Source organism: Corvus kubaryi, unplaced genomic scaffold (assembly GCF_017639235.1).
Source record: "Corvus kubaryi isolate FWS band 111438036 unplaced genomic scaffold, C.kubaryi_AGA036_p1.0 37308, whole genome shotgun sequence".
Taxonomy (NCBI): Eukaryota; Metazoa; Chordata; class Aves; order Passeriformes; family Corvidae; genus Corvus; species Corvus kubaryi.
The window spans coordinates 864250-887961 of record NW_024581096.1 but is presented as its reverse complement, the minus strand read 5'-3'; the positions used below and the strand labels follow the sequence as shown (position 1 = coordinate 887961).

Genomic DNA, 23712 nt, shown 5'->3' with positions numbered 1-23712 from the left:
AGTGCTGAAGCTCCAGGCAGGGAAGGGATGACGTGAGCAATTTCCCCTGAGGCTGGGACAGGGTCTTGCTGATGGGTTTCCGTAGCACATCTGGAGTTCCCAGTGCCATTCCGAGAGCCCTCAGTGTTCCTCCTCTTCATCCTTGTGTGTAAACGAGCTATCTAGCACATCCTTGGCTAGCATGGCTCTTCCAGTGTTGTCCAAAAAACACAACCACACAGGCTTGATCCTTTCCCAGGTAGCCCAGAAAGATCTTGTAAGCTTAACCTCCTAGTTCCAAGTCCATCAGGTCCTTTGGTCCTGTATTGAGACACAGGTATAGATAAAACCTTACTTTCTGTGGTGGAAGAAGAGCTCAAAGTGCCGTTTGGTGTCCCTTCTGCAGATTGGAGAGGGCTGGGGAAGGTGGACAGAGACCTGGGGACAAAAGGAGCAGAGCCAAAGGGGTTGGGGTTACTGCATGACATTTTTATAACAATTTCTGATGTTCTTATAGCATTATGTAATACTTGTGAGAAGAAAGAAACTAGAAAGTTTACCCTACTAATATATTTAGAGGAATCTTGTGGTTGGTTTGTTGTTGGGGTTTTTTTAAAGGTGTATTTTGAATTGTTAAAATAATTAAGCCTTTGGTTTTCCATAGAAAGATTGGAGTGGTTGTTCTGAAACAGGTCTAGGGAGATGCCTGGAGTGCAGTGCAAAAATTCTGCATAATGGGAAGATTTGGCAGCAGTACAAATTGGGTGCATGAAAACCTCCACTGCAGAAAAAAACTCAAAAAGGGCCTTTTACACAATAGCTGTTTTCTGTTCTGACCAGGATTTAAAACAAAGTTGAGGAGTCATTGGAAGGACACCCCACAACTTGATCTAGGGATCTCCTAGGCACAGATGTGACCCTTGTTATCCTGGGGAATATCTCAGAGGTTTTTGGGGCCTGAGAGCTCCTCCACCTTCCTGTTGTTTTTCCTCTGGCCTACCTGTGAGTGCTGTACATTGAATATTGAAATTTTTACATACAATTGAGCATGAATCCCATCCAGAATCCACTGATATCTTCAGGACACTAAAACTTGTGCTGCTGCCAGAGTTGATCTACATCTCTACCAGCACAGCCCACTTCACCCATACTTGTCATCACTGAGAGCAACTACGTAGGTGATCACTGTGTTTCCATTTATGGCTTCTGCACTGGGGAAACTTATCTCCTTTTTCTGCAAATAGGATTTTCAAACTTGCACTGAAGCAGCAGGAAGTATTAACTCTTGAGCTGGCAAAGGCAGCAGGATTAATTAGTTCATGCCTCAAAGAGCTCGCTGCAAAGGTGAAAATTGCAGTGTAAGTGAAACATATGATTATTGCTAATTAAAATGCAAATGTTAGATTTGACAGCTAGTTTTCAAAGGAGGGCTGCTGACAGTGGTAATGTGCACGGGCCTGACTGTTCCTGAGAAGGTGCAGAGCTTGGCCAGAAGGATTGGCATGGGTTTCAGCAGCTTCTGGGAATCAGTCTCTGGAGGGATGGTGTTTTCCCTTCCAGTCCCAAAGTGTGGCTCCTAAGTCCCATCTCCTGCTGATGAGTGTAGACCACGAATGGTAGGTGGAGGAGCCCAAATAAGAGCCCAAATAGGAGCAAGAGTTCAAGGACTATGTGGGAAGAGTTTGGGAGAGCCTTGGTTTTTTGAGGGCACAGCAGAGTAATGGGGCCAGGTGATGGGGGATTGGGTCAGCAGGAGGCAAAGGTTGGAGGGCTTTGTGCCGTTACATCTGTTTCTTCAGTGTTTGTCAGCTTTGGCAGACAATTCTGTTCGTGCAGCACGCTGGGTTTGTTTAGCAGGAGCCCTGTGTAGAGCACACATGCAGGTGGTGGTGCAGGATGGCGGAAGAGCAGTGCCACATCTCACCAGTGCCAAGCCATGGCTTTCTGCTGGACTCCAGCTGCCTCTGTGGGCTTGGGAGGAATGGGTTTTTATGGACTTTGCAATGATGCTGGTGAAGGGGTTTTGTTGCTTGGTTGTTTTTTTAAGGAGCAATCATTACCTGCGTGCTCTCACCCACTCCTTGAGCATCACCCATGAGGTTGGTGCGAGCAGCCCTGCTCCCACACAAGGTCTGCAGAGAGGGTCCATTTTAGCATGAAAAAGCTTTATTGCAGGACACAAAGCCACCAGAAATGTCTGGGATTGTTTCTGAGGGTTGTATTTTCATTCTGGAGATTTGAATCCCTGTCAGTAAGGTAGCAGTAAAAAGTTGTTCATCTGTGGCAATGAGTCAGAAATTTGGGGGAAATACTGAGCTTGGCTCTGCTGGTGAGTTTGAACTTGAGGGTATTCAGGCCATACTCAGTTTGGACTGTTTGTATCTTCAGCAGACGTTTCAACAGTTTTTGGTGTAACAATTTCATTTTAAAAATGATTTGGTTTTTTCAATATTAGTATCAGTGCTTGATAAAGGTAAGGAAGGCAAACAGGGCAGAAGCCCCAGGCCATGAGTTAGAGCCAGGAGACAAGCTGATTTAGTAAAACCATCTGTGATTGTGATCTAACTGGTTTGTGCTGTATCCAGTGGCTTTTCTCGGTGGACACTGATGCACAGTGGTACCAATATCCTCATTTCTCACAAGGGCTTTATTGTGGCCAGCTGCATTTCTGGAATTTGCAACACCTTGGATTGTCTGAAGGATCTAAAAGTTGTGTCAACTGAGTATAACTGAACAGTGTTTATTTTCAATATGTCTTTCAAAGCAAAGGGTGCGTGTGCTGACCTGGTCCCACCATAGCATTTGGCACAGAAATTTTGTATGTGTGGGTGAACAAGGTGTTCAGTGTGTAGGATACAATTAATCCTTCAAACATTGAGCAGTGAAGGTGCATTTCTCCCAACCACCTTTTCAGTTGGTGCACATCTTTCCCATGTCAAGGGACGTATTTCTCACTTCTCAGGATGCCTGCAAGGCTGGCTCTTCCCCAGGGCTTCCTTAAGTGGCCTGCCTGACATCCACCAAGTTTTTTTTCCCTCCATGCCAATTGAACAACTCCTTTTGTGCCATTTGGTATTTCTCAGCCATTGGGAGATTTGGGTCAGGGTGTGATGAGAAGGGAAGAAGGTACTTTAACTGTCAGTGGGAATAATCACAACCTTTCAGATTTCATTTATATACAACTTGAAAACTAGATAATCTCTTTTGAAGTCAACACTGCAGTGTATTTGAGCTTGCTTAAAACTTACAAGGTTGCAGTGTGGAGAATGTCCAGCTGGAGCGATGCAGAAACCAGCACTGGAGTGTTTTGCTTCCAATTCCTTGTGTTGGGTGAATGTACATCAAGGTCCATGCTGGACCACTGGGTAGCATCACCTTAGGTAGTCTAGGTTCTGCTGTGCAGTTGTCTTCCTGCCTCATCCCAGTCAGGTGGCACTTGTGAAGCTGGGGCCTGGGCTGTGCCCTCAAATTAATGGCCTGGACTTGGCTGTTGTGGTGAATCCTTTTGACTTTGAAGGCCAAGGTGGCCCTGCCCTTGCCTTAGCCCATGGCATGTAGCCCCATGAGGACGTCTGAGACATGAAAAACACTTTTGAAGTGTCAGCTCTCACACCAGTCCTAGAACATAGGCTTCCCTTTGTATTTCCCAGATTTTCAGAGTACTTGGAAGAGTTGAATATTCTGCACATTGTGATATCATGGAGTTTTAATCATTTTAGGTCACTTTAAAAGCCTTTCCCAAGCCTTTGGAGTAATTACCTTGACAATATCCACCTTTTTCCCCAAGCACCTTGTGGGGTATTTGGATAGAGCTGGTCAGGTGAGTTATTCTGGTTTTCAAATGAGCCATTATGCCCTGAGGGCTGAACAAGAAACCTGCAGCTTACTTGACAGCACAACAAGTGAGAGAATAAAGGAGAACATCAGGCACAGCTCCTTAAGAGACAAAAATAGTTACTTGTGTAATGTGTCTCCTGGTGAACTACCAGAGTTCTCAGCCATGTGTGCAGCTGGACTCCAGCAGTGGGCTGAGCAGTGGGAAAACTGACTGAGAAGTTGATCGGGGCCTGGGAGGGGAATTAAGGAAATGGGAATGGAATGGAATGGAATGGAATGGAATGGAATGGAATGGAATTGACCCTGAGATTAGCTCACTAGATCAGAGCATGGTGCTAAAAACACCAAGGTCATGGGTTTGATCTCTGTACGGGCCATTCACTTAAGAGTTGGACTTGATGGTCCTTGTGCATCCCTTCCAACTCAGGATATTCTTCGATTCTGTAAAAGGAATGGAATGGAATGGATAGAAGAGAGTATTTCAGTTCAAAGGTACCTACAACAGTCATCCAGTCCAACTGCCTGCTCAATTCAGGGCTGACCAAAAGTTAAAGCGTGTTATTAAGGACATTGTCCAAATACCCTTAAGCAGCTTTAGAGGATGTGGGGTAGATGAATATGCATAATTAATCCTCATGAAGATAGAGAAGGTAAGTATTATTTTTCCCCATGCAAACACTAGAGTACTAGGGCCAAATCTTATCTTCATCAGAGCCTCCCAGAGTGTCATTCTTTTGCAATGTGTAAGTAGAACATGTTAAAGGACCCAGAGGAAGCCCCACAATCAGGATGCTGGTCATGGGCATGGTTTTGTAGGTGCCAGCACGAGTGGCCTGGGAGCTGGAGCTCTCCTGTCCTGCCAGGTCGGTGGTTTTGGAGTGTGTGGGGCAGAGTTGCCCTTGACTAAAGCAACCTGTTTGTTGTTTTCAGGATGAGTGGGATCACAGCAGGAGTGGAAGCACAGGATCCCGGCCAGGGTCGGGCTCCAGGCAGGGCTCTGGATCCAGGTCTGGCAGCCACTGGAGAAGCAGCCAGTTCAGGCAATCGACCAAGGTATACCTGGTAGTGACGTGCTCGAAGCTGTGGCCTGTGCTTGCTGCTTATTGGAGGCATCCTCCTCACGACATGTTTGTGGTGTGTGTCACACGTAAGTGTGGGTGCATGTCAGCTGTGAAGGACACTTCAAAGACCTATTTAATTCACTCATGATGTGTGACCCGCTGAGGTGTGTAGAGTGCCTTAATATTGGGAAAGAAGTCCCTAGTCAGCTGGTTAAGTGCAAAGGAAATCAGGGATTTTTTCTGTATTTGAAGTCTTGGAGTATTTCAGTTTGGGAAATCAAGAGATGGTTTGTAATTATTTGCTGGCAGGTCTTCATTAGAAGTTGAAAGATGAGTGGACAGCACATAGATAGTGTTAAATGGTGATGTTGAGTCCAGCTGCCTTCTGTGTGAGCTGTCTGCAGGGCTAGATGGGGAGTTACCTTCCTACCCTGCAAAAGACTCTAAGAATTCACTTTTTGTATGGTCTTAGGTCCATCCTTGAACTCAGACTGTTAGTTTCTGTCAGCCTCTGTCTTCCTGTCTTCTCTTGGGAGTCGCTCTCCTCTATGCACATGTGAGCCCCCGTTGTGCCAGCAGTGGAGGGCAGACTGAGGTCGGGAGCCAGTGCTCAGAGTCCTGGTCCATTCATCCTTTCATCCTCCCGAAGAGCTTGAGGAAATAGCTTTTCCTCCTGAGCCGTGCTGTGGTGGGACAGGACCCGCAGAACCTGGCTGTGTCTAGAAAGTGATGGTCCTTTCTGGTCCTTTTCAACATACCTTCTCTCTTTGAGTAGGGATAATATTGTCTTCCTCAAAATTGCTATACTTTTATCTGTATTTTTCATGTGAAAGCTTGCAGTTTTCAACAAGGAAATGCTTAATTGGAGCCTTTTCAGACAGTTCAGTATCTATCTCATCTTTTTTTATTTTCTACCAAAGTGCAGCCAGGGGTTGTAGGCAGCTGAGAAGGAGGAAAAGTGGGGGAAGCTCTTCAAGCTCAGAACTGAAAAACGCTTAAGTAACACATGGCTCTGGATGAGCCCTGAATTTATACCAGGGACCCAGGTGGCCACTTGGTGTTGTTCTGTGTGCAGTGATGATTTAACAGGGTTGCAGTTGTGCAACGAAGGGCATGACTTCGTATTTGTTTTCTGGAGAATGGTAATGAGGAGCAGCAAGAGGTGGGATGCTGAGTTGGGCTTTGGAACGCTGCTGCATGCATGCTAATGCTGACTTTGTGGGGAATTTGCTGAAGCTGCATGCATGGTAAACAGCCAGAGTCCACGTGGGCCTGTCCCTGTTTGTCTGGGCAGCTACAGGGGCTGGGCAGCAGTGGATGGAGGTCATTTGTGCTCACAAGGGCTGGAGGACAGAGGTTGTGGACGTGCATTTGAACCGCACGGTGTGGAGGATCTGCTTCACTGGATATCTCATCTCTCAGAGTACTGGTGTTACTCTTGAAAGTCTGTCTCTCAATCATCATTGCTAGTGAATTAATTAATTTTCAGCAGTACTAACTACTTCTCAGTGAAAAAGATGATCTAAAGCTGAGGGTGGGGTCACTGGGAGCTTCATGTTAAAATTGCTGATGGTTATAATTGCAGTCCTGGGGGGACTGACAGCAAGTCACTGCTTTTCTTAAATACATGCAGTTTTTAATCTTTTTTGTACCTGGATTTGAGAACTGGCTTTTTCAAGTCTTACTATTAAGTCTTAGCACTGTGCTGTGAGCATTTTAGTAAGCTCCCTGCAGCACGGGGCTGCAAGGCTGCTCCCTGTCCTATGAGCTGAGACAGGAACTGGTTCTAAAGACAGGTCATGGAACACCAAAAGGGTGTCTTGAAATGACCACAGTGACTCACGACTTAATGGCAAGGTGTGTTATCGTTGGGGCCTGGCACTGTCTTTGTGGAGTCTGGCTGATGCTTGGAGTCTCTCCAAGAGGTTGTGGGGACATCCTCTAGGAGGAGCAGGTTTGGGTGAGAGCATCCAGCTGCTGCCTTGGACCTGCCTGACCTCCTCACCACCTGAAATGGATTTGTCTGCAAGAAGAGGTTTCTCTTCTTTGTGTGACAGCTATGCTAACTTGCACCTGTGTACTTCCATTTTACTGCATTTGGATGTTTGTAAGGATTTAAAAAACTAATTCCTCTGCTTGGTGGTAGAAAATCATGCTTACATTTGCCTAAAATAAAAAGCTCATCTTCTGTAACTGATCATGGGAGTTATTAGTATTTCTGGTAGTTTGTTTCTGAGCAGAGACATGTCAACTTGCAAATCCCCAGGGGTTAAAATCATAATCCATAAACCCCTTGGAGGAGACTAAAAAGGGAGCAACCTGTCTGTGTTTGGAGTTTCTGGTGTCTGAATTGGTTGTTATGCTGGAAATAACTGCAAAGTGTAACCATCTGTTCACTGAGGACATGTGTCCTGACATTGGTTGGGAGAGTGTTGCTCACTTTGTGAGCAGATTGAGCTCTGGGACTTCATTAAGAAATGGTCACATTTTTTATGAGTTTCTAGTGTCTTGGTTAATATTAATAATACTTGAAAATGACAGAAGTTATATGGTAGGGAATAGATGGAATCCAGGTTCTCTGTGTTTTGCCAGAGTGGAACCATTTGGACTGAAATGCTTAAATAATCTGAGTATGTGCGAGATTATGAGTAATCTGAATAAGAAATGTTGAGGGGAAAATCAGTTAATATGGGATTCGCTATTTGCAATGCATTCAATCCATCCAGACTGAGTCAAGTCTGATTTCTTGAATGGTCTTGAATGGCAGAATCCAACCTGCTTTAGTTCATCTGCAAAGGGTGGAGAGGGCATCCCTCTTTGTGCAGGGAGGACATGTGAGGGGTGATGACTGTGAAGGGGCTTTGAATAGCATATGTGAGGTCTTTGCTTTAGTTGCTCGTGCTTTGGGTTGTCCATTTTAACTTAAGCAGCTGCACAGGGAAATTCAAGGTGTTTTACTGTTGGCTGGAGGTTTCTTATAATGCCCATGGGGAAAGGCCCTGGGGGTGCTGGTGCCAGGGGCTGGACATGAGCCCAGGAGTGCCCAGTGGGCAAGAGGCCAGTGGCCCCTGGGCTGTCCCAGCCAGGGTGTGGCCACAGCCCCAGGGCAGGGCCCGTCCCCTGTGCTGGCACTGCTGAGGCACCTCCAGTGCTGGGGACAGCTCTGGGCCCCTCAGGACAAGAGAGACATGGAGGGGCTGGAGCGTGTCCAGGGCAGGGAACGGAGCTGGGAAGGGGCTGGAGCCCCAGGAGCGGCTGAGGGAGCTGGGAAAGGGGCTCAGGCTGGAGCAAAGGAGGCTCAGGGGGGACCTTGTGGCTCTGCACAAGTCCCTGACAGGAGGGGGCAGCCGGGGGGGTCGGGCTCTGCTGGCAGGGAACAGGGACAGGAGGAGAGGGAACGGCCTCAGGCTGGGCCAGGGGAGGCTCAGGGTGGACATCAGGAGGAATTTCCACATGGAAAGGGTTGTAAGGACTGGAACAGGCTTTCCAGGGTACTGGTGGAGTCAACATCCCTGGAGGTGTTCTAGGAATGCCTGGATGAGGCACTCAATGCTCTGGGCTGGGTGACAAGGTGGGGATCAGGCACAGGTTGGACTTTATGGTCTTGGAGGTCTTTTCCAACGTAAATGATTCTGTGATTTTGTGAATCTCAGCCTTCCCCCTGGACTTTGGTGGATCATGGTTGTGGACATGGGGCAGGAGGACAGGGCTGGAGTCAGAGCTGAGCTTGTGCATTGTTTGTTCCATGTTGTGCACAGCTCTGTGTCCCTAAGGCTGAAACTGTCACTCTTTGCCTTCACGGTGCAGTTTTGCAGCAGATGAGGGGTCTCTGCATTGCAGTGAGCATGGATTCACACAGGAGCACAGGATTCCTTGTCCAGAGCCAAGACACCTCCGTGGTTGGTGGTGGGAGAGGCTGTGCCGTGGTTCACATAGTTCCATGCGCCTCCTTGCAAGTAACCTCCTTTCCCTCTCTCCTAGAATGGCAACAAGGAAAGCAACCTTGACATGCTGGGCACAGACATCTGGGCTGCCAACACCTTTGACTCCTTCAGGTAAGCTGGTTTTAAAATACTTTAAGAGAAAGATGGACCCTTAAGATGGACCACACCTTCTCTTAGCCTTCACCAGTGTGTCCATCTTGCTGGTACCCAGACACCAGAAAGTACCCTGGTAGTACTGACATCACTGTTCCTCCTCCCCATCCCCATTTAACCTGTGGCACCAAGCACAATCTATTGAAAGTATCCTGTGTGCTTTGGAGAGGCCACTGGGTGGGTTTGCATTCCAAACACCTGAAACTGATACCAGTACAATTACTTACAGTCACCCCAGAGCTGCACAGGCAAGGCTTGAGTCAGCTCTGAGCTACTGCTCTGGGATTTTACTCTCCCATTAGTTGGAGATACCATCATGTATTGGCTTCTTAGCTACTGCCTCAGTGTGGAAAAGCAGTGAAATATGCTTTCTGTCTGGTTTTATGCACAGTCTGCATGTGTTGAGTCACTGGAGCAGACAGGTTGTGCAGGACAAGAGAGAACATCATTGCATGGACCAGACCAGTACCTGTTGGTATACCCTCTTGGTACAGAGAGCGAGTATATCTTGCAGGATGTGTTCTGTATCAAAATTAGAGGCTTAGATCAAGCCACAAGAGCTCAGCATACCTAAAAAACAAGACAAAATGAAATTAAAAGAGATGCGTAAGTGTGAAGGTTGGAGGCTCACATGCTCTGCAGCAGGGAGTGGTGCTCCCAGAAATGCCAGCTTTCCTTGTCTGCAGGCTCCGATGTGCCCTCTGCTCTTCAGCTCAGTGGTGTTTAATTAGTAGTGGACTTCCTTTCTCTGTTTTTCCCTGTTTTTCTCTCCTAGTGGTGCAACGTGGGACTTGCAGCCTGAAAAACTAGATTTCACCCAGTTTCACAGAAAGCTGCGAAACACCTCCAAACACCCATTGCCTCACATAGACAGAGAAGGGTGAGTGCTGTGTCTGCAATACTGTGCTCTCCAGGAAGGGTCTCTTAACTTCTCCCTTGCTCTAGGAACTTTGGTGTGGTGGCACGCCTCACGTGGAGGACATGGGAAGAAGCACTGGACCACTTACACTTACAGAGTTTGAGGATGCCACAATCAGTCTGTCTGGCTCCTCTGTCACCCAGTTCTGGGCTGGAGCAGAGTTGTTCTCTTTGTTTTTGCATTGCTTGATAGATTTCAGTGCTTAAATAACTCAGGATCCAAGCCTCTTAGATCCAGGTGTCCTAGATTTAAACATCTCTGGATATTGAAGGAAAGATCCTGGCTTAGTGCTGACCTGGTTGCAGTTCCTGTGAGTGACAGGCTTCCACTGTTCTTCCTAGCAAGAGTTCAGGGAAGGAGAGAGCATCAATGCACTTCATAAAACTGTGAAAACATTAAACAGCTCCTTTTGGTGGTGTCAGCCTCCACGGGCTTCCCTGGTATTTCTGGTTTCCTTACTGGTTGTTGGTTGGTCAAACCAAATAAATGTGCTGGCACCAAGTGGCTCACCAGTGTTGCTTGGTTGAATATCATCATTTCTCTGCAGGTTCTCTGCAGATGGAGAAGCAATCACTCTTTGACAGGAGGGTGCAGCCAGGTGGGGGTCAGGCTCTTTTCCCATGTAACAAATGACAGGGTAAGAGATAAAGGCCTCAAGTTGCACCAGGGGAGGTTTAGATTGGGTATTAGGAACAGTTTCTTCACAGAAAGGGTTGTCCAGCCCTGGCACAGCTGCCCAGGGCAGGGGTGGAATCCCCATCCCTGGAGGGATTTAAAAACCCTGTGGACGTGGCACCTGGGGACTTGGGTTAGTGGTGGCCTGGGCAGTGCTGGGGGAATGGTTGGACTTGGTGATCACGGAGGTCTTTTCTAACCATAACAATTCCATGATTCTATAGATCAGGTTTTCCTCACCCTATCACTCAGAGCATAGAGGAAGGCAAAAATCAGAACAGGTCTAAAAGATGGGGTTGGGAAGATTGCAGCTGATGTTCCATCACTGCCATGTTGTTTGCAGGGATGGAAATCTCCTCTTGGAGACATTTTTCTGCTGATAACTTGGTTTTGCCAAAGTACTGTCCAGTGCCATATGCCTGGTCTGCACATCTTGTTTAGAAGACAAGATTAGAATTGTTATTAGAACAGTTGATTGGAAACAATTAGAAACATCCAGCCAGGCCAGCAATCCCACACCAGCCCAGGCTTAGCATCTGCAGGAGGCTGCTGTACAGTACAGGGACAGGAGCACTCACACAACCTATTTTTCCTGCTCTGTAAGGCATACTGCAGGTTTGTAAAGAGCAATTTTCAGAACATTTGGAACAATGTAACACTAAATTTCTCTAAGTCACTACGTCTCATCGTTTACTCCCATTTTTTCAGATGGGTTTGAAAAATGAGATGAAGGGGCTGTCTGTAAGATAAGATATAATATGATAATATGCTTCCTCTGTAAGAGAAGATACAATGTGCCCCCTGGTTGATGGCACTTGCCAGGTGATCCTGTCAGTGACACCTGCTATATGCAGGGAGGATGCAGCAGGGTTGGTGTTCTGGTTTTCCTCTGGTTCTTGCTGTGTTGTGAATGCCCACAAGGTAGAGGAGGCAGTGTGGAGGAGAGATATTTAATCACTCCTAAATATTACAGCTGCAAAAGTGGAGGAAGAATTAGTGTATCTGCAGAAAAGTTAAGCAGATATTATCAGCACAAACCGTGCATCTCCCAAAGTGCATGCCATGTAAGTAACCTGGCCAGAACAGAGGAAGCACAAAGGAGGACAAAATGGTTCTTATTTTTTAACTTCTAAAGCTCACTGTGCTGTGCATTCATCAGCTCTCCATGGTGAATCTGTGCCGAGATTTGCTTGCTGAGCCTCCGTGAATCTCTACCTGCAAGCTAGGCATTTTCCCTCTTGCTTGCATGGGAAGCTTTTTTTAACAATCTAGCTGTGCAGTGAAAAAAAATAATAGAGGAAAAAAAGGAAAAAAAAAAGGAATATGCTGTTCAGTGTGTGCTTTTAACACTAAAAGAACCATTTTATTCCTTAATCTGATCAGTTGCCTAAGGCTGGCCATGTAGTTGCATCCAGTTGTGTGACCTCAAGTGACTTTTGCTTGGGTGAAGTGTTTTCCTCCAGGAAGACATCTGCTTTTACTGGAAGAAGTTTGGTTGCATGCTGAATATCAAAAGTGGAGCAGTTAAGAAAAACCGGGGAACTGTACCGCGTTTCTGACCTGAATTCGTCTGGCTTTAATTTCCAGCCCTAGCTCTTGCTCTGCTTTTACTCTTTCAGATCAAACAACCTTTTGTAGCTGGTATTTTCTCTTCATTCCAGGTATCTCCCAAGCACATGTATCACTTGAGTTTTTCAGGTACTCTAAGGAATTTCTCTACCACCTCTTTGAAACGTGACTGCGGCCATGCCTGTGGTCCTGTAACTGGGGCTCAGCCACGCTGTTTCTAGAGGGAAGCTGCCTTCATCCCCCTAATCCCTGCCTCCTCTTCATCCCCTGCCTTTTTGCCACAGTTCAGCATCAGAAATTCAGCCTGGGGTGGTCCCCACTCTTTCCAGATGACCTTTTCCTACAATACACTTGTGTTCTGCACCTGCAGCTGGCATTATTTGTCCCCAGATGGGTGACACGATTTTTCTCATCTATATAAATACATATGTATCAATTTTTTTTCATACATGTATTTCTGTATGTGTACACACACTATGTTTTTCCCTCTGTAAATCAAAGTCAGGATTTTATCTGTGATGGAAAGTCAATTGTTGAACACCTCTGATTTCCTATAAACATAGAAGCACAGAATGGTTTGGGCTGGAAGGGACCTTCAAGATGGCCTAGACCAACCCCCCTGCCATGGGCAGAGACACCTTTTACTAAACCAGGGTGCTCAAGTTGATTAAGGTTAATGAAATTGCTTCCCTTCAGCTTGCTGGTTTTTGAGCCTGGTACTTCAGCAGACACCATTTTTCTCAATTTTTTTCTCCCATTTTCTCTAATTCCAAGATATGTTTTTCTCTGACTTCTAGGCACTGATTACCTGGGTCTGCTGCTGCCAAAGTCTCTACTGTATCTTATTTAACAATATCTTGCTTCTAACTGACAAAAAAGTACTTTATCATTCTTGCATAATAAAAAAGATCATCTCTGTTTTTTTGAACGTAGAGAGGTGATATTTATTGACCATTTTTTCTTTTTCTGTATCATCACAAACTCTCTGCATCCAGATAGCAATTATCTTTGGATTGGTTTTTTTCCTTTCTTGTTCCAAGAAAGTGCTTCAGCTGCCAGTTCTGTGTGTGGTATGGGAGTGCTTGACTTCTCACCCCAATTTCTTTGTCTTTCAAATTGTCTGTTTATATTTATATCGATTGCCACTTCCTGTCTGAGGTGTGTGTTTGCGCTGATTTTTCGACACCTTTCTCAGCAGGGGAGCTGGAGCTCCTGTGGAGACCAGCAAATGAGCAGTGCTTCAAAGGAAACGCTTTTCATTACTCTTCTTGTGCTCTCATTTCTGCTGTCCAGGTGGGCTGTGCTTTCAGTTTTGCTTGGTCTGGAAATCGAGTCACCCTGGGCTCAGAACTGCCTTTGGTTTTCTCACTGCTGCTACTACCAAAAGTGTTTGCAAGCTGTGGCAGATGGTGCAGGTGTAGAGGACTGAGCAAAGCATTTAATTTTGTATTAACAGCTTTACGCCTGCGTGGGAGTGTTTTGGAGGCACAGCACACTTGCTCCAGAGAGAGCCTCTTTGTTTCCGTGAGAGGCCTTTGCAGTAAGAACTGATACTCCCCTTGTGCCGTGATAGAAAATTAACTGTGTCCCCAGCGCGTTTTCACGTGCTTTTGTTTTGTTTTCCTCTTGCCACAGGCTTGGAAAGGGGAAGTACGAGGATGGTGACAGCATCAACTTGAACGACATAGAGAAAGTCCTTCCAGTGTGGCAGGTAGGTGACAAGGACATCTGCCCCTGCCACAGTGGAGACCAGCAGCAGCGTCTTCCCTGCCTTGTGTTCCCTTAGGAAACCCTTCTCAGGAGTGGGAAAGCTGCTGGGCTGTGGTCCTTTGGGGGTTGGGATGGAGATTTGTGCCTGTTTTTTTGGATATTAGTGCTGGGCAAGGGCAGTGACCATGGAGGCTTTGTGGGGAGGTGATACACTGAGGGCGTTACATACCTGTGTATGTACACGTACACAGGGCTCCTACATTTAAAAAAAGGAGATTCTGAAAAGCATCAACCCCTCCTGACAGCTCCAAAATAAGTTGCTGTCAGGAAGCCAGCAGTGCCTCTGTGCTGACCCAGGTATTTCCCTTTTGGGAAATATGCAGTGGTATGTTCATATGCAGTTATAATCCACCTGTGTGTGTTTTCTCTAGCCTATTTTTTCCCCAGATCTCTCTTTACAGCCCAGTTTTGGCAGTTCTGGTTAAATGACCTCTGGATGTGTGGATGTTGGGGAATGGCAGGATGAGAACCCACAGTTCAGAAATGAGGTTGAATAAATCAATTTGTCAGCATCATACAATTTTTCATTTTACAGAGCCCTAGTCCTCAAAGGAGCTGAGTTCACTGAGCTAGGCAAGTTTCTGAGGGTGCTCAGTGTGTTTTTGCTGAAATCTCTTTGCCTCCAGAGGCAAGGATGAAAACATCTCGTGTGCTGTGGTAGTGTTACCCTTTTCAGTGTTCAGCCAAGAGCTCACCGGGCTTCTTGCTCACGCATCATGTGAGGAAAAGCTTTGCTCATCCTGCAGACCATGTGACAATCTATCTTACTGTTTCTTTTGGGTGAGCTATTTGGCACTGAATACATGAAGGAGTGGAGAAGGGCAGCTGACTTTGGCAGGGAGGAGCACTGCCTGCAGCTGCTTCCTGCTCAGTCTCTTCCATGTTTGGTATGTCTGGACTTTAGGTCACAGGGAAAAAATATCAAGTTCAGCTGATACAAACCCCATTAATTCTGCAAAATAAGGTTAGTTTCCCTGGGGAATAATTGGAAATGAAGAATCAAACCATCTTTGGTGCGAGGAGCTGATTTCCTTCAAGAGAGTTTTAATCAACAGCTGTTAAATAAGCCAGGTCCTCCTGGTCTGGTTGTCATTTCATCGTGTCCTAAGAGTGCATTGAATACAATTAATTAATTCCAATATATACATTAATATCTGGCTTAATTGTTAGTGTGACATCTCTAAGCTGGAAGACCTAGTGGGAGTACTGGATTTGATGTTTTGTTTGTGCCTCCGGGCAGACTCGTGCAGTGCTGCATTAATTTGCAGACGTGTTTACCTTGGCATGTACAGTCAGTCATTTGTCTGTGGGAACTAGGACCCAGGTGGCTCTGGGAGGGGGTTTATCTTGTTCAGCATGGACAAGTGAAATACTTGCAGACAGCTGGTTTAATCCTGACATATCATTGTTAACTGGATTTGAATGTGATCGTGCAATGCTGACAGTGATTTTATAGCTCTTTATCCCTTGTTTTAAATGGCTCTGTGGAGCAGTGGGGGTGGGGGTGTGAGTGGGGAATAAGGGAAGATATTCCCTTATGTGAGCTTGTGAAGGGAAAACTCCTCACCCCATAGGGTTGTCCCACACTGTTGTGTTCATGTGCCGTCCTGAAGAAGAGGCTTTTCGGGTTGGTGATGTATAAATTCCTGTTCTGTCTGTGTTTGAGAGCTCATGGGTAGCTTACAGCAGGCGTGCACAGATGGAGGGGCCAATCTGAGCATCCTTCAGCCCCACTGGGGTGGTCTGAGCATCCTCCAGTGTGATTGAACCAGTCCAAGCATCCTCCAGCATGACTCAGATGCAAATGTTTTGCTGCTGGGCGGCTTCAGCAGCTGTGGAAAGGTTAAAAGCACCACATTTGAGAGAGGTAGGAAGTCTTGCTTGCAGGTTGCTTGGAGATTTGCGTGCCTTTGGTGTTAAGGTGTGATAGACACAGGACATGAATGTAGAACTAATCTCCAGTGTACATCCAGGGCTGTATGGGTATCTCTACACAGAGGTGCAGTGATGTCCCTAATGAGCAGAATATTCTGGTTATCTGGGGGTTAAGCAGACTGTTCTGGATATCTGGGTGTTAATATCCCTATCCATGAGTTTTTCTGCTGGAATCTATCAGTAGTATTTTAACAAAATATTGCAAGGAAGGCCTGTGACTATTCGGGAATTGAAAGGTGGAAAAACAAACAAAACAAGCCCAAACAGCCTCCCCCAGATCCTCTTCTTTTGTTTGGAATTCATGCATCCCAGTCCTTGGGGATGCTGTCACAGCGTGGTGTGCTCTGCCATCTCGTGGACATGCACAGGCTCCACAATTCCTTCGCCACAACTCGTAATTTGAAGCTCTCTCCTGCTCCATTCTTTCAAAATCCATCTGAGGTGCTTGTTTTCACTGGTGAATAGGTTTTATTTTTGAAAGTTTCGTGGCTGGGAGCTCATGAGGTCATTGCCTTGGCTCAGCTCATGAGCCATAACCTCTTCATCTCTCCTTACTCATAAGAGTCTGCAGTAGGATTTGGGCACTAATTCACCAAAGTGCTGCCAGAAATGACTCTTTTGAAGATAAGTACTCTCCATTTATAAGATCTGCTTTTTACTGCACACCAGGGAGCATCTGCTGCGTCGGGAGGCGCAGCTCAGGTGCAGAGAGAATCTTTAGCATCTTCTCCTTTTTCACATCGGCTGTTTTGTTGAAGGAGACCACATAACCACCTTGGCGTCATGAAGACATCACAGGGAGGGCTGAGTCAGTGCCTTTTGCTTTTGCTCCCTTTGGCAAACACTTGGGAAGTCTTTCAGGCTTGGATGTGTCACATCCAAGTACCCTGGCCCCAGATTTAGTCTTCAGAGCCCTTGGCAAGGGAGCCCTTGGCAAACTGTACACTTACCAGAGAAAACAACCCAAGGGGTCATGTTCTGCAAGATCACAGGATCATGGAATAGCTTGGGTTGGAAGGAACCTTAATGCTCATCCCCTTCCAAACCCCCTGCCATGGGCAGGGACACCTTCTATGATCCCAGGTTGTTCCAAGTCCCCTCCAACCTGGCCTCGGACACTTGCAGGGATGGGCCAGCCACAGCTTCTCTAGACAAGATCCACCCCCCTCCTTCCTGTGGAACTGCTGTAGCTCACAAAGGACTCAGGAGGCTGCATGTCACAGGGGTGTGCTGTGAATGATGCTAGCTAGACACAAGCAGAGAGTTTTGGGACATGTCCCAGGTAGTTTCTGGACCGGTGTATTGCAGTGTTTGGCTTTCAGTTTGCTGGACTCATGCCTTCAAGCTGGGCTTGCCCTCCTTCGAATGCTGGGAATGTGCCTTCACTGCCCAGCTGCTCCTTGTCTTGTGTTTTAGGAGGTAGAAATGTGACACTTCTGAAAGGCATATTGGGCTTCGTTGTTGTAATGTGATAAACTTGGAAGATGGCATTGATATAATTTGTTTTGGCATCTTACTGCCTTCAGCTCATCTCCTTCCGTTTCCTTACTGATTCTTGACCCTTTTTGTCATATGCTTGCAGTTACAATAAACTGCTTGTTTCTCTTCTGGCTGCGGTCGTCACCCAGCTTCCTTGTTGGAAGAGAAACAAGGGAGAAGCTCCTTAGGAGAAAGGCAGACTCTCTGAAATTGTTCACGTTCCTCTTAGTACCACTGTGTTCCTGATTTTGTCCAAACAGGATTAGAAGTACTGGGATTCCTGATTCAGTTTGTAGTTCAGCCTACAGGTGCTTAGGCAAATATATTTGTTATTTAAACTCCTTTCTTTTTTACACATGCCTGTGTTTGACAGCAAAAGCAAGCAAGCTGCAGGTTCTTCTTTTAGCCTTGATGTTATGCTGCTTTTCTCCTGGTGCTGGAGAACCACATGAATTGAGGCACCCACAGGAAGCTTTGTCCATTTTCCTTGGGACCCCTCCTCACTGACAAGTATTTTCAAGTCAGACCTTACAGTTCAGTGTGGAGATCCTGTGGGTAAAGGTGGGACCTATGCATGGGCTGGTCACTGGGGGTTCCTGCCCCAGGGGAGGCATGGACACACTGGGACATGGTTTGTTGCACCTCAGTGTAGAGGTCTGGGAAGGGCTGGGTAATTCCCATCTGAGGATACCCATGTCCTTTCCCTGTCAGCTCTATAGGGTGCAGTGATGGACCAGCTCACTTGTGGATCTGGTCAGATATGGAAGGTTCCTGAAGAGAGATGAAGCCAACCCAGGTATCCAGGGGGAGAGGGTAGATCATGGGCAAATGTCCCCTCTGCTGTCGCTCTGCAGGCAAGGAGGGGAGATTGGTGTCCAGCACTGGTGTGAGGGCTTGTTCTTGGACCCTGCAGATCACTGATTCTTCCAGGGAGGTGGTAGCGGGAGAACAGGTCTCTTTGGAGCTCACAGACAGATTTTTGGTGGTGTGGCGTTATTTACTACCGCCATACAGAGTTGTCATCCACTCTACCTCCTCTCTTGCCTGCTCTTTCTACACTGCAAGGCTGGGCAGTTCTCATTTTACCCAGCACATTAGGCAACCCAGATTCCTCCTCTTTCACAGCCTTGGCCGTAGCAATGTGGCCCTCTCCTAGCAGGCTGTTCTGTACTGGTGGATCTGGGGTGGGCTGATCCCTCTTCTGTCATCCCCTCCCACTGGGAGTGACCTGGTTGATGTGGTGTGTGCCCCTTGTGCTCTGTGTCCCTGCTGTCACTCACCATGTCTAGCCCTGGTGTCATTTATGTGTCCACCAAACACGAAGAGGGTGGGGTGCCTCCCTAGGAGCCCCAAAATGGGGGGATTACTTCTGCCCATCCCCAGTTCCTGCTGGAGTCTGCCCAGAGTGTGTGGGCACAGCACTGCCTTCAGAGAAGGTTTCTTGCCTGACAAGCCCATATCCCAAGGGTCTTTCCAATACAGTAACAGCTAAAACCGCTGTGGAAAGTCCCTGTCAAAGAGCCAAGGCTTGCTTGAGTATAGGTCACAACGTATTGGGAGTCTGAGCTCTGCTCCTGAGCAGAAAGCTTTTGGTTTGCCATGATTACCAGTGAGACACAGGCTTTCCGTGGCCCTTTTTTTTGCTGCATTTGACCCACCTGACAGCGCCTGGGACAGAGAGGGCAAACTACCATGGTCACCTGTAACTCCTCCAGCATCACTCCCATGCCAGAGTTAAGGCCACCATTGCCAAGGAAGGCAGATGAGGCCACGGGCATCTCCAGAGCACAGGAGAGGTCTGAACCAAGACTGTCTGATGTCCCATGCAGATCATCACCTTGCAGGTTCCTGCAGGCCTGGGCTCTGGTGGTAGAGCACAGTCCCTGTGATCCCTGAACCAGATCATAAACCCTGAGGGTTTTATCAGACGTGCAGGAAAGGGAAGATCTTCTAGTGGCTTTTTAAGATTATGATGGTCTTTCATACCACAGAATCAGAGAAATATTAAGGTTGGAAAAGATGCATAAGATCACTGAGTCCAGCCATTCCCCAGCACTGCCAAGGCCACCACTAACTCTTGTTTCCAAGTGCCACATCCACGTGGCTTTTGAATCCTTCCAAGGATGGGAATTCCACCACTGTCCTGAGCAGCCTGTGCCGGGGTCTGACAGCCCTTTCCATGAAGAAGATTTTTCCTAATACCTCATTTCCTAATACCGTACAATAGCCTTATTCAGTGCATAAATGAAACACTAGAGAAATGGCCAGGAACTTTGATGTTTCCATTCTTATTTTTATTATCATTATTATTTTCCTCATTATCATTATTAAAATTGTTAATGTTGCTTATTATCATTATGTATATTATATATTATCAGTTATTATCATTATTATGGTTATTGTTGATGTCGTTGTTGTTATTGTTATTATTATCACTATTATGGCTCAGAGCAGGTTCCTGATTGTGGAAAATGAGATGGGCTCTCCCTTCTCAGGGCTGGTGTTACTCTTCTGTCCCTCAGGCAGATGTAGCAATGCTGACTCATAATTCCTGGGGGTGTCTTCCCAACCTGGTGGGCACAGAGATCCCGTTTCGTAGCGGCTCCTTATGCTGCTACTGGTCAGCTGGTCAGAATTAGGGCCAGGCTGCCATGCTTGCCAGGATATGAGGTGCTGGGATGCTCTCACACCCCGGTTGGATTGACTGGTCAGGGATTTGGATTTAGGATGAGCAGGGAGGGAAGGTGGAAGGGACGAGGGTGGTTTGTGCTGCAGCTCTGAAGTTCGGCAGTGTTTGGTGGCCGAGGGGACAGGGCTGGTGGCCGAGGGGAGCCCTTCAGCACTAGAGGGCACTGCGGCCTCGCTGCACGGCCCTGGAACACGGCTCTGGGCAGAGGAAATGAGGCTTTTCCAAAGGCTTTTTCCAAGCAGAAACCCCACTCTGCAGTGTCTCTCACCCTCCTGTGCCAGGTCATGCTGCTCTCTATCCTGCTGTGTCCACCTTGGGCTCGGAGTGCGTGTCCAGCATGGGGAAACCTGAAGGTGTTTCTCTGTACCTGGGGCTGAATTTGGGTGTGAGCTGCATTTTGGCTGTGAGCAGAGTGAGGTTAAAACTGAAGGTGTCTGTGACCCCCCCCTCTCCCAGGTACCAAACCCTGAGGGAGGCTGGTTCTTAGGGGTTGGACAAGTCCCATCTCATGACTCCTTGGCAATCCCACCTTTGCACTCACAATCCTCAGCTCCATGTATCTCCCATGGGATGCTCCAGCAGGGCTCAGTCTGGTGCAATGTTCCTTGCACCAAGGAGCAGTTCCACGTGTGCTGAGGGGTTCTCCCCTTCTGTGGAGGTGCTGCTGCCCTGTCAGGGGTAGGATGTTCCCCTGAACACCCACATTTCCATCTGTCCCTGTCCCCCACCTACCTTGTTGTACCCACCCCATGTTAAGGACATGCCAGCCTCAGGAGGACAGAGATGGGCACCATGGGTTGCCCACTGCTGGACCATCACTGTTCCTTAGACACCAGTTTGCCAGGCACTGGTTTGTACCACAAATAAGATTAATAATGGGATGTGGGCTGCTTTGCAGCTTTTTTTCAGGTCAGAATGATGGAGGGGTGGACACAAAGAGATGTCAGGACTAGGCTGGGCTTACCAATAGGAAGTAGTGAAGTTCGGGTTCATGACCAGGGACTACGAAGAAAGAGGAGTGTGGGAGAGCTGTTCCTGGGAGGACGATGAAGAAAGATCCTCTATTTTACTTTTAAGGAGTCCACAAGTAGTTTTAGTCCCATGAACTGCAGTTTTCTGGGGAATTAACTGGTTTGGGCAAGGGGATTTGTACTGGGGTATAAATAACAGCTCAATAGGCATTTCAGGCTCAAAAATGTCACCACATTATGCTCTGGCTGAAACACACCAGGGAGCTACTTGGGTTTTTCCCAGCTTTACAGCTGACTTCCCTTTCAGAAAGGTTTGCTTTTATGCAGCTATATAATATCCAAAGCAAACCTGTTTTGGTTTTTCCCAGTCATGTCTATAGACTCCAAAACACACCCTTTAAATCCTGCCTGAGTTTTAACTTCTCAATAATGTTACGTTTCCTTCTCCCTTGTTTTCTCAGGGGATTCATTAGAAAACTGAGAGGGTTTTTTGCTGCACTCACTTGAGTTTGCTGAATACTTTCCTGCAGCGTGAAAGTAACGTGGAGGAATGATTAAATTTTAAAAAACGTTACTAAAAGTAGCTGAGAAAAAAAAAAAATCCAGATTTCTAAAGATCCCAAGTAAAAACCCAGTGTCTCTTTGGTCAAGCAGCTATTTCTGCTGGCTTGGCTGTTTCCACATCCTAATCCCCTTCCCTGCTCTCTGTGAAAGGGATGAATTTTTAATAAAATCAAGGGAAGGAAGGAATTTTCTCTCTCAAAAAATGTAGGCTTACCACAGGACCAGAGAAGTGAGACGTGCATACATCCCTGTTGTCAAAGGGACCTGGAGAGCCTAGAAACACCTCGCTCTCTAAAAATCCTGCTAATGGGGGATGTCCTCGTCCCTGGTCCGACAAAATAGGAGGTTAATGTTTCCTGACACATTTATAAATTTCTTCTTAACCAGAAGCAGCTCCCCCACCCTTTTCTGCTGCCTTTCCTCTGATGTTGTGGGAATAGAAAGCAATACAATAAATGAGACCAGAAGTTCTTAAAATGCGAATTTCCTGCCTGGAGGCAGCAGGTAAGTGAATCCCATTCAGCTTCGAGAGATGTATATATAGCTATGGGTGTAAATATAGGTATTTAGTGGCAGGGTAAGTGTTTATTGCAATGCAGGGTGGTTTGGTCAAAGATTGTCATTTAAGTGGGAAATTTATTGCTGCACACGACGCCTGGATGTCTCTTCCACGGGGAAAATAAAGACTGTTTATGAAGGGATTAAATGATGTCCTCACTGTGGTAGCAGACCAAGCTCTGTAACCCAGAGGTCCTTTTAGTCCTACATTTGTATTGTCCCTCATTTTATGATTTTAAAAGTACTTTTGGTGGTTGGTTTTTTCAGGATCATAGAATCATGAAATGGTTTGGGTTGGAAGGGGCCTTAAAAATTTTATTGTTCCAACTCCTCTGCCATGGGCAGGGATGACTTCCACTAGACCAGTTTGCTCAGAGAGCCATCCAGCCTGGCCTCAGGTCATTTCCAGGGATACTCCATTAACTTCTCTGCTGGCTCTGGAAATGGCTCAAATGCACACGTGCTGGCATGGTCAGTGAAAGAAAACTCTGTGGCCTCCCCAAAATGCCTTTGCTGGATGGTGGGCTTGAAGGATTTTGTTGGGGCTAATAGGCATAGCGAGCGGAATGTGGTCTCCACACCTTAGGCCACGCGATGCTGCCCCTGTGTCCATGTCTCCCAGGGTTATTCCTCTTTATTCTTCTCCTGTTCATACTACTGTGGAGAAACTCCTCATTGTTGGCTTGCTTTCTTTTTCATTCTTTTTGGTTTTGTTTTTTTTTTTTAATAATTCTTGTAATGTTTGAGCAGAGAAACCACTGGAGAATGATAAAGCTTCATTTCTTCCTGCTTTTGTGACCTGCTTCATTATTTCGTTTCTCATTGTATATTCTTCTGAGGCGCCCTGTCCAAACGGAAAGAAAATATGTGAGCTTGTAGGAGCTGTTTGTTTACCTTTGGCCGGGAGAAATAAGACCCCTTGGGTGGGCAAAATAAGTAGGTATCACAGAAGATATGGATTGCTTCTGCTGGTTAGTTCTGGGGAGCTGACATTTGCTCCATCGTGCATCTGTGAGCAGCGTTATTTCCTAAAGATGGTGGGCTGTGTGTGCCTTCAGCTGGCCAGCCTTCCTCTTGGTGCTCTGCACAAATAAAATATAAAAATACATGTTCCTTAAGTTCAGGTTGCTGCACATTTTCTAGATAAGAATGAGATGATTTGGGGTCAGTAGTTACATGTACACAGTTTGAAGGAGCAGCAGGAGAGGTGAGACACCCTGTCTTGTTGTTTCATGATTGTTCCACAACAATAATCCAGACCAAAGGCAGTTTTTAAGATTCAAGACACAGATTTTCCCTTGTAATTCAAAGGAAAACATCAGTTCAAGCTGACCTCCAGAGTTCTAGCCTGATGGCACCATCCCACTGCTGCTGCTGGACACCCTGGGCACACCACAGAATGACAACAGTGGCTGCTCTGCTCCAGCCGTTGGGCCTGTGGTCAGTGAAAGTTTGGTTTTCCAAAGTTTTCCTCTTGTTCGGGTTGTTCCCATACCTCTTGCCCATGGAGCTTGTTCAGCCCTACATCTAGGATCTTGAAACTGCTTGACCAGGAGGGTGTCGCTGGGGAGAGTCAGTCTGTTCTCCCAGGTAATGAGCAACAGGACAA

At 46.8% G+C, this 23712-nt stretch overlaps 1 protein-coding gene across 5 annotated transcripts in view; it reads left to right on the top strand.

Annotated features, from left to right (window-relative positions):
* Positions 1 to 23712, top strand: part of CTIF (cap binding complex dependent translation initiation factor) — a 143383-nt gene that overhangs the window by 32845 nt on the left and 86826 nt on the right. For 3 of the 5 annotated variants that reach the window (XM_042028194.1, XM_042028195.1, XM_042028193.1), the window contains exons 4-7: positions 4747 to 4869; positions 8859 to 8932; positions 9750 to 9854; positions 13773 to 13848. In XM_042028194.1, coding sequence (XP_041884128.1) covers positions 4747 to 4869; positions 8859 to 8932; positions 9750 to 9854; positions 13773 to 13848 — 378 coding nt within the window. The remainder of the gene's footprint in view (positions 1 to 4746; positions 4870 to 8858; positions 8933 to 9749; positions 9855 to 13772; positions 13849 to 23712) is intronic. The other 2 variants (XM_042028197.1, XM_042028196.1) reach the window with 1 other exon arrangement.